The sequence below is a fragment of the Lagenorhynchus albirostris genome, chromosome 10 (assembly GCF_949774975.1).
Source record: "Lagenorhynchus albirostris chromosome 10, mLagAlb1.1, whole genome shotgun sequence".
Taxonomy (NCBI): domain Eukaryota; kingdom Metazoa; phylum Chordata; class Mammalia; order Artiodactyla; family Delphinidae; genus Lagenorhynchus; species Lagenorhynchus albirostris.
In genome coordinates, this window is record NC_083104.1 from 100499121 (window position 1) to 100510394 (window position 11274).

Consider the following 11274-nt stretch of genomic DNA (forward strand, 5'->3'; position numbering starts at 1 on the left):
AGTTTCGTTATTATCTCAGCAGTCAGGTAAAGGACATTTAAATCCAGGTGCAGGAGACCAGTGTCAGAAAAGGGACACGAGCCTTTGTTAATTGCAAAAGAAACACTCTACGACCCGAGAAGGGCCCCCTCCTTCAGCCTCCAGTATCAGGGAAGGCTGAGAAGTATTTATATACCCATGCCAGCAGCTAATAACAGAGGTCATATCTGGAAGCAAACTGATTAGGCATGACACGTGAAATTATCTGAGGAGGCTTCATCTTCTAATCATATTCAGATCTAAAGCCTATCTCTGAAGGCCCAAACCCTGGGCCAGCCTTTCAAATACTAAATTCCCCTTATCGCTGCCATCAGTCACCTGGAAGGGTCCACTTTGTTTTCCACAGCAGAAGAATCTTCCTGTAGAGGTAGCCTGCCAGGATGTAAAGGATCCTTAACTTGGAGCCCATCAGTCCCTTGAGGGCCATGGATAGATATCCTGGGTCTGTAGTGAACCCCCTAAAACTACCTGCAAAGTGTATGTATCTTGTATTTGTCACTGTGTTTGTCCATGGGAGGAAGGGTCAGTAGCTATTATCAGATTTTTAAGGGGTCGTCCTTTAAAATTAAAAAATCTCAATAGCATAGCACGAATAAAGCAGATGACTCCAAAATATTTTCCCCCCAAAATCAAAGTGATCATAGCAAACACTTTCACCAATAGTGTCTCTAAAGCAGTCCCACTTTCTCCAACTTAGACAGCTTTTGTAAATGTTATCTTTATCCTGTATTTTTAGAAACCAAAAAGTGTTCTGAAATTTTTTTCAACTTAGGAAAAATATGTTGGATGCACTTGAGAATTAAACCAAAGATTCTATGTAAAGTATTCTAATAATGCACTTTTATACAGTCATCCCTCAGTATCCATGCGGATTGGTTCCAGGACCCCTGCAGATACCGAAACCCATATCCACAGGTTGAGCATCCACAAATTCAACCAACCTTACATTCTGCTGTGCATGTAGGTTGAGGACCACTGAGACACATTGCTTGGCATGCAATCCATGCTTTGTAGGTGACACCTGCGGTTGTCACCACCATAATCAGTGTCTGCTCCACCCCGACTCCTCTTCCCAGCCCTCCACCCATCCCACCTTAGCGGGTGGAGACTTGAATGTAATGACCATGGAGAATTGGTTGCAGTTTTCATATAGATTTTTAAAATCCCATGGACATAAATTTAGTCATCAACATGTCTTAAAGAGTAAAGCCACTGTTTACAATGGCCAGGACATGGAAGCAACTTAAGTGCCCATCAACAGATGAATGGATAAAGAAGATGTGGCACATATATACAATGGAATATTACTCAGCCATAAAAGGAAATGAAATTGAGTTATTTACAGTGAGATGGATGGACCTATAGACTGTCATACAGAGTGAAGTAAGTCAGGAAGAGAAAAACAAATACTGTACGCTAATGCATATATACAGAATCTAAAAAAAAAAAAAGGTTCTGAAGAACCTAGGGGCAGGACAGGAATAAAGACACAGACGTAGAGAATGGACTTGAGGACACGGGGAGGGGGCAGGGTAAGCTGGGACGAAGTGAAAGAGTGGCATGAACATATATATACTATCAAATGTAAAATAGATAGCTAGTGGGAAGCAGCCGCATAGCACAGGGAGATCAGCTCGGTGCTTTGTGACCACCTAGAGGGGTGGGATAGGGAGAATGGGAAGGAGATGCAAGAGGGAGGAGATATGCGGATATATGTATACGTATAGCTGATTCACTTTGTTATACAGCAGAAACTAACACACCATTGTAAAGCAATTATACTCCAATAAAGATGTTAAAAAAAATAAAAGAGTAAAGCCATAAGGTTCTAATTTTTAATGCTAGAGCCAATGAGCGAGAATCTTCTTCTCTGGGCAATGGCCTTCCTCTTTCCCTCTATTCATGAGAAAGGCTCATTTCCACATGATTTTTCCTGTGTTATAGACCGCTTAAAAAATAAGGCAGTATAGTGCCTGGGTTGTTGTATAGAAAACTCAACCAACCAATAAATTTCATTTGTAAGCAGTCAACCTAATATAACAAATATGTACTGGACACCAGCTAGATACTGGAGTTGAAAGTGGGCTAAAATAAGGTGAATAAAGCAAACTACCCCAAGTATTGCTAATCCAAAAAGTATGAGCTATAATGTATTGAGCCTTTGTCAATGCGCCATGCATTGTGTTGGCTGCTTTATATGTGTTAACTCAACCTACTCCTTTCCTGTGATGGAAGAACTACTGATATTATCTCGTTCCCAAGTTATTTAGAGCTTATACAGACCCATCCATTTGGCATACAAAGCCCCTAGACGAACAAACAAATACTATAGCCCCCTGGTCACTTTCCAGCACATCTTGTTGGTGTTGGGAAAGCATATAGTCCCAAGTGTGTGGTACATCGTGAACACAGCATAAGAACTAATAATAATAACAACAACAATAATAATAGCATTCTACATAGATTACCCCATAGGAACGCCGGTCCTGTTTCAGAGACAAGAAAACTGAGTCTCAGAAAGGTTGGAAAAGTCACCCAAGGCCCCACTGCTAGTAAGCGTCGGAGCTGTCCTTGAACTCTGGCCACTTGGCCAAATACCCAATACTTCTGACACTTGTGATGGATAAACTCACCACAAAAAGCCTTACAGCCTCCGGGACGCAGATGCTGTGACTGCAGAGGAAAAGTCCCTTTTGCCTATTTTAGTGTCCAGATTCCTCTCCTTCAAGTTCAACGGTGAGGCCTCCCTCCTCGGACATATTTCTTTCTAGAGTGCCTCCAAGTAAGAAGGCGCAGGCCCCGTGGAGTGTTTTCTTCCTCTTGAACTCAGGGATGCCTCCTGTCCCGGCAGGAAACTTGAACCCCTTCCAGGAGCAGAGTTCGCCTGGCTGCCCTCACCACGGAAAGCGCTGCTACACCAGATGCACTTCCACCTCCTGCTGAAAGCCACAGCTGGGGGCCACGGCTGTTCACCTCAATTCTAATTAGGGTGGTTTTTATAATGGGGAAACGAGTGCGATTCTAATTAGTAATTGTCCCATCTTTTTCTCGATAGGTATCCCCCAGTCAAAGCGATAGCCTCATCGCACTGGTTCCCTTGCCAAAAAGTGGCCATGCTGTAAAACACAAGAAAAAGTAAAGAGGGTTAAAGATACAGGGGAGCGTAACAGGCTTTATGTGCTGCTAAGGAGCTTCTCTCTCTCCCAATTCACTTCTTAGGTCCATGGCGCTCAGGTAGTCGGTTCTGACATGGTTGTGACGGTTGAGTTCACCAATCCTTTAAAAGAAACTCTGAAAAATATTTGGATTTACCTGGATGGTCCTGGAGTGACGAAACCCAAAAGGAAGATGTTCCAGTGAGTGCTGGGAAAGTGGGGAGGTGAGGTGGGGTTGTAGGAAGTTCTGTCTCTCTCCATGTTTTCCAAACTCACATCCAATCCCCAGCGAACATGTCTGAGAAGCTGCTACCTCCAAAAGCACAGTGTTGCTTTGACCAACACTTCCATCATTCAATCCTTAAAACCACCTCAATGGGGTGAGCACTATAATTGGCTCGCTTTGGTGGTGGAGGAATTTGAGGCTTTGACAGGTTGACTGGTTTGTCCCAAGTTGTGCATTTTATAGAAGTAAGCCAACATCCAGACGTGGCTGGCTGACTGCAGAACCCGAAGTTCAAGAATTTTGCCATACTCCTTCCTCGTGTACTCATTCTTCTCGTATTTACGGAGGTATCACGCTGAAAGATGTCCCTTTTCTTGAGTCCTTTCTTTCCAACCCCACCTCCAAGATCTTACCAACCCACTCTCTAGAACTGTTGCTTTCAGTAAAACAAAGGTGAGCCTAGAGAGTTCTAGACTTGGTTCCCTATTCAAGGGACCAACGACCGCCCTGCGCTCTGTGGTAACACGAATGAAACTCTGCTTCTTCCACACTTTGCGCCATTAGATTGTGCCCTACAGTTCTCAGCTTCTGTGACTTCTACTGAAAAGAGTGTCACCCAACAAGACAGCCCATTCCGTGTTCAGGTACTTCTAGTCGTTAGAAAACAATTCCACCTTTCGATCCCACCGATGAGCCAAACCCCGTCATCTGGACCTGTGTACAGAGTAAGCCACATTTGTCTTCCATCTACTGGCTTGCAAATGTTTGCAAACAGCTGTCCAGTCTTCCTTGCGTCTTCTCTGTTCCTACACTGACTTCATTCCCCTCATCCCTAACGTGGTTTCCCACATCCTCCAACTGGTCAGTACTCCTCTTAAAGTGTGACACCCAGAATGCATCCCAATCTTTGAGGTTTATTACTTTCATTTCTACCACAAAGAAGTCCCTGTCAGCATCAATCAATCTAGCATATTGCCTGTGGGGTGACCTTCTAAGGTATAAAAAAGGAGGTGCAGGGATTTGGAAACTGCCTTATGACCCAGATATGTTAGGAATTTCCCCAATGCCCTTTATGAGAGCTACCCCGCTCGGAGTCTGTGAGACAAATGCGAGGCCTCTTTCACCCTTTCTGAAGCACCTTTAAAGACAATGTGTGCACTAGGGGCTCGCTGCATTTGTTTGAAACTACAGTGCTCACAGCTTCTGCATCCCATCATTTAAGAGGTACCTGATGCTGGAGGATGCAATAAACAACAGAGAAAATAATTTGAGTGCTTTTTTTAAAAATGCAAAAACATAACAACATTCCTGTGCTAATAGGAAAGCTGCAAGAAAAAAAAATTAAATTAGAAATCAACCCCAGCTAGAGGGAGAGGTCAGTAGAGCTAGCCCTGCTTTCATCAGAAACGACAGTCTCACTCACCCATTTTCACACCTTCCCACTCGAATCAGATGCAAGTATCGCTCAGGCAAAGTGAAGCACATTTCTTCTTTAAAACAGCCCCCTGCTGTAGCCAAGTTTTCCTTCTCCAAAAAGCCTCATCTGAGGGTACCACAACCTCCGGCCATTTTGACACCTTGGCTGTGCAAGAATTCCACCTTGATCCCAAACCAATGCAAGGAAGGAGATAATCTGTGTATTAGAAGAAAGATGAGTCCTAGCGCAGTGCAATGACCCACCATTTAGGAGACACAGGGCTCAAAGAGGGTTGACTGTCCAGGTGCATTTCTTACTGTTAATATCTGACATTGGGGTAGGACAAAATGGGGTGAACTGGGGAAAGGATGGAAGAGGCCAGTCCCTACACGGTGGACACAAAGCAAACGTCCCGCCCGCACTCTGCCGTTGGCTCTATCGGTAATCACCTTCAACGCATAGGTCTATGGCAGATCAGTAACAGACGGAGAGCCAGGTCCTCAATGTCTTATGGGGATCCAGATCCAGAGGGTAGATCTCTCCAAAGCAAGGGAAGCTTTATTTCTCAGAGACTGTCAAAAATTGGAAATAACTTGACATAGAAAATACTTATGACCTAGGGTGGGCTTGCGACTTCGGAGAGACCACTGGTTTCTCTGTTTCCTCCTGATTCCTCCTCACACCTTCACAGCCCGGACCTGAGCCAGCCAGCACCCACAACCATCTTTTCGGATGGTTGAAACACTGCGGTGTACCCTATACCGCCAAGACCTGATCAAAGAGCGGCAGATCAATGTGACAACCTGGACCCTTAAGAAGTGCAATTCTGTAGAACCAGAACCCTTCACAAGACTGTATTCCTTTCTCAGATCCACGCCTTGAATAGTCAAGGGAGTCTCCACCCCACCTGCCCACCCGAGGGCCCTAGGCGTTAGGGGGTCTGGAGCTCCAAGCAGAGGGTCTGGAAGGCGGGAGCTAGCGAGCAGGGGATTGAACGAGGAATAGGCGGTACCACGTCCACTCCTCAGTCAGGACACAGTCAACTCCTCCCCAAAATGATTTACCTTCCTGCCCTCCCCCCGACCTCCCCACGCCTTCCGCAGGTGCTCGGAGGTGCTACTCCCACAGACCGGCAGCTGTCCAGCTTCTGCACTTGATACTTCTGCAACATCAAACAATTCATCTTCCAGATTCCTTTTTCTCTTTAAAAAATGATGAGGTTCCGTAAGTTATTTTAAGAGAAAAGTTCTCCGACTTTGTGATTTTGTTTTAAAGTTTGAGTCTCTCAAGTAGGACAGAGGGCTAGACGCGTGGAGGACAAACCGTTGATAGTTGCAGTTTATTGCGGTAATAATCCCCGACGCCTGCCTGTGCGCAAGATGATGAATGGCCGGCGCATCCCGATTGCTCAGCGCATTACTGAGAAACATTTATCACAACTTCTATCCCTGGGAATATAGGATTCTTCCAGTATTACTCCACTTTTTTTTTTGAATTTTATTTATTTATTTTTTATACTTCCCTTAGCAAGATGGGGAAATGATTTTTTTCTTTCTTTGTGCATGCATTTTTCTGTAGGTAAATGCATACTTAGGCATGCATGTGTCTCTTCATGTATGAGTATCTTCAGTGATGCTCATGAGTGGGCATAGATACACGGATGGATATCATTACGGGGACGCGTTAATGAGTTAGACCAAATAATGAAGTAAAGCTCAGGGTTTACAGTTTCTGTCTGAGGGAGTTGCCTGCACTCTAGGCCACAGGCCATATCCTTAAGTGGGACAACTCCTTTGCAAAATGTTCGGGATGGGTCACTTGCGGAAACCAGGGAAGAAAGAATGAATGGATCAGGGTAAAAACAGCACAGCTACTGAGAAATAAATATCTAAAAACCTATATTCATACTGAAAAGATTATTTAAATTAAGAGAGAATTGTTTCTCTGCATACAAGCCAGAAGAACTTTCCTAAATTACGTTGCAGGGAGTTCAGGCAGAAAATGATGACCACGAAGGTGATGGTGACAATAATAATAGCAAAGCAGCAGCAGCAGCGTATGTCTAATACGTGATATTTAACCACATCTTGCCGCGGTTCTAAGCGCAGCACAAATACTAACTCACCCACCCTCTCCACACCCCTCTCAATATTTCATAGAGACCTTTTACAGGCGAGGAAACCCGCAGTGAGCTCAGCGTTTTCCAAACCTTGAATCATAAAAGTAATTTACTGAGTTGGAAAAATACTGCCATATGTAGGCCCTGGGTGTGCGCTTGTCACATAATTTGGCTTTTCTATAACTGAATAAGATCATTTATATAGCCTCATTTCTAAAGAACAAAAATTAAGAGCTAATGACAAATTAATTGAGATGTTGAGACTCTCAGAACCAGTGCCTGGGGCAGCCCTAGAGAGAGGAGTCCCCTGGCCTTAGAGGCATTTCCCAATTCACTGGCCACAGATACAAGAGTAAAGGGATTTCTTATTTAGCGGCTAGATTTCTAAGATTTGAAGCCTTTCCCCTTTTCATCCCAGAGGATGTACACCTGCAGCCAGGTAAAATTCATGTTGTTTTAGTGATCTTTGAGGATATCATGGGACTCTAACTTCATGTACAGTAGGTCAAGCACAGGTGGATGGCCCCATATTTCTCCTTCGCTCTGGCTCTGTCTAAAGTGATGCTGTATGGCCCTGACCTCCAAGGGCAAATGGGGGCTCTTGTAGCTGAGGCCTTTGAACCACTCTAGACTCACTGACAGTCCCCGTCTGTGCCACCCTCCCACCACCGCTCCAGTTCAAAGCCACAGTGCTGCCGTCAGCTCCTTTGGTTCCCAGGCTACCCCGTGGAGCTCGTAGGAAGTGGCCTCCCATCCCCTGGGCCCTCGCTCAGGGGTCTAAGGATCTACCTACCAAATTCCTCTGCACAACACGTTCTTCATTTCTGAGCACCCTCTTTGTGTCCCCAGTGTGTGTCTCTGTTCTTCCAGGGTCTGGGCCGTCAGGATCTGTGACTGTGGAAGATTCCACAGGCTCCTTAGGACCTCAGAGTCCTCGTCTGTAAAATGGGACAGTCGGATGAAGTGATTTCTAAGTCCTTTCCAATTCTGACATGCTGTGCCCCAGTAACCCCATAAAAAGAGTCTGGTCCCTTTTCTCTCTTTTTAAGACATGCGTGGTGGTCTCCATTCAAATCCCTGATGCTCTCCCAGAAAAGTGCAGGCCAAGGGTTATACGCAAAGCTGCCCAGCGCATGCCTGGCCTGAGTCAGAGAGCGGAGACCAGGAATCCTCCAATAACAAGACCTGCAGGAAGCTCTCAATACTGAACAAAAGGGCATCTGTCTTGTTTGAGAAATCAGACATATGAAAAAGCAAGCAGAGCGGTCGGAAAAGGCATTTCATTGGAGGATACAGGATGAAATCTAGTATAGAGAAGTAGAAGGAGCATGTGCTTTGGAAACAGATAAACTTGGGTCCAAATCTTGCCTTTGCCCATTAACACCTGTGTGACCACGGAAACGTCACCTCCCGTGTTTAATCCCTTCATTTTTCTTAACTAGAAAATTTGTCGAATAGTGTCCACCTCAGGGGACTCTCATACGTATAAAACCTGCACGTAATCTCCTCCTGAGCTTATATCCCATGGGGAGTGGCGGGGGCGGGATACGTGAAATACTCCAGAGAAGCCTAAATTCCCCACCCTGACTGACTTCGTCATCTATTGGGCTGGGCTTGGCCATGACGCTTAGGAAGACCTCAGAGCATGGCCTCAGGGGATGAGGAAAAGCAGGACCATTGAAGGCCCCACCATCAGGATGGATTAGGGCATCAGCAACAAATGCGTAGCAGCAAGGTGTGTGGGCAAGGGACCGAAATCAATTGGTTGAAACAGGATTTTGAATTACAGAGCATGCTGGGTGATGTCCCTGGGCCTGGGAACAGGTCTATCCCGAGGGGGTTGACCAGAACCAATTAGAGCGTCAGGACCTCAGTAAAGGCAGCTGGGGGTTCAGAGAGAAGTCTGATGCCAGGAGGGTACTTTAGCCCACAGATGAACCAAGGGAGATCAGTCATGTCCTCAAGGCTACTGTAGAAGCCTGGGGATAAGCTGAAGTTCAGCTGACTCATGGCTGGCCAGGTGCTCAGCTCAGCTCTACCACACACTGCATGGACCACGTCCACCAGAAGGCCAGCTGATGCATGCGTGTGGGAGGAACCAGGACCCACGGGGCTGGCTTTGCTCGAGCCTCATCTAGGGGCCTCATTCAGGCGGTCACTGGACATCAGCCACCCTGGCCCTTCCGTCTTCCAACCACCATCAACCAAAAGAAAGAAAGAGTGACTCAGGCAGGGGCCTCGCTGCTTCCTGGTCAAGGTGGGAAGCTGGGTCTGCCTCTCTGGAGCATAAAACCTTTCCTGTCTCTTCCATCCTTTCAGGGAAATCCGGCCCAACTCCACTGTGAAATGGGAGGAGGTGTGTCGGCCTTGGGTTTCTGGCCCTCGCAAGCTGATGGCCAGCGTGACCAGTGACTCCTTGAGACACGTGTACGGCGAGCTGGACCTGCAGATTCAGAGACGACCGCCTATGTAGAGGTGCAGGGGCCTGAGATGGGTCCGAGCACTTGGCCTCTTGTAGTCTTGGCTAAGGAAATTCTAATGCAAAAATAGTCAGCTCTTGCTTTAACTTAGCTGTGAAGACCCGGACAGGACTGGTAGAGCCCCAGAGTGGTGATGCCACGTATTTTGAAGACACACTTTTCAGCGTGGCTGTTCAATGTGGAAGTTAGCTTTTAATCGCTCCATCTTCCAACGGATTCTGAGCATTAGCTTAAATTAAGCCCTCATTAAGCTCTCACAGGTCATAAGAGTAAAAGTGATCATTTCTCATCTCAGATGGCTGCAGCTCCAAGTGCCGGAGGACTTCCCTTAGAAAGGGGATTGGCTCAATACCTGGCCTCACGTAAAACAGGGCTGCTCAGGCGCCGCTCAGCCTTTTCAGGGTAATGTACCCCCCAGACAGGAGGCCAGCACATGATTTGGGCCCTAGAATTCTATTCCCCTTTCTTGGGATCAGTTTTATCCTCTGTGTCGGAATATTTTCCCCAGGAATTGAGCGCAGCATCATTTTTCTTCTCGGCACAGCCAGGGAAAGGTCTTTCATCTTGCACCTGCAGCAAAGCTAGAGCCTGCCAAGTTTCACAGATTCACCTTGTGAGAAGATGTGGCCCCACATTAACAAATTGCATTTGTGGAAAACTTAATCACCCAAGAGGAGATAAGAAAGCAGGTGTAATACTCAGAACTATTAAATAATGCAGTTTTATAGTGCATTTTATAGGAGTTGTCAGGCTGTGGCCTGATCAGCAGGAAACATTAGCCCTAACTGTAACCCTTTGGGTGCTGTAGTACTAGAAAGTAACAAGGCCGACTTGGGACAGTGAGGGTGAGCAATTAGTCTCTTTAATTAGTAATTATACTTCACCTGTCTCTCTGGAAGCATCTCCTTTGCACAATGACACAGGTCCAGATACAGTCTCAGAGATGGAATAAACCCAACAAGTTGGAGAAGCTGGCAGATTTAGTGACCAGACACGTGGAAGGATGGGCAGCCACTAATTCTCTTGTCCTTCACATCACCCGTGTTGAGACCTCAGCTCAGCACACAGGTGCTACAAGGTAATATGGACTCTACCCTGCAAACTACCAGCGCTACCACACCCCCAATGACAGAGGATGCTGACATCATTTGTATTAGGCTCCGAGGTTCCAACAGACAAGGCTATCTGATATTTATTTGCAAGGCTGATTTATTGTCAGAATTACCCATTGATATGCCTAGAATGGGATTTAGGTCAGTAGACTGTGATTCTTAGCAAAAAAAAAAAAAGAAAGATAGAAAAGAAAAGATGAACAATGAGAAGGAAGCTGGGGAAACGTCCCAGTGAAATTCTCTGGTCTCTACAAGCACGTTTCTAAGCCTTTGAGACTGTTCCTTCAGCACCAGGAATCCATGAGGGTCAGCTGGTCCCCTCTATAGGTACATCATACCTAACCGTACTAAGTAATCTTCCAGCATTTGCCAAGCCTTCCAATACTCGATTCTAAACTGAAATGCATTTAGCTGGACTGTTAAACTGGCTTAATAGAGTATATTCTTATTAACTAGAATGTAATCAAAGCTTAAAATAAAGTTCTGATTGTATTTGCATCTGCACAGAAGTGAACACTTTTATTTTTCAATACAACATGTTACTAACCACAGCTGCTCAAGAAACCACCCTTCTTTAGCAGTAGATAACCCACCCTGGAGAGTGAAACAAGCTTCTCTCCTTTAGAGAAAAGGACTCGAAGGGGTAATGATGTTACAGTTAGCTTGCCTCACTGCTCTCTCTATATTTTATTAACCTCATGCACCAAAGGAGCAAGTTTGGTTCAA

At 45.7% G+C, this 11274-nt stretch overlaps 1 protein-coding gene across 1 annotated transcript in view; it reads left to right on the plus strand.

Moving 5' to 3' along the window:
- Nucleotides 1-11030, plus strand: part of F13A1 (coagulation factor XIII A chain) — a 145473-nt gene extending 134443 nt beyond the window's left edge. The window contains exons 15-16 of the mRNA XM_060164287.1: nucleotides 3259-3395; nucleotides 9276-11030. Of these exons, the coding sequence (XP_060020270.1) occupies nucleotides 3259-3395; nucleotides 9276-9429 (291 nt within the window). The 3' untranslated portion in view covers nucleotides 9430-11030. The remainder of the gene's footprint in view (nucleotides 1-3258; nucleotides 3396-9275) is intronic.
- The last annotated feature ends 244 nt before the right edge of the window (nucleotides 11031-11274 follow it).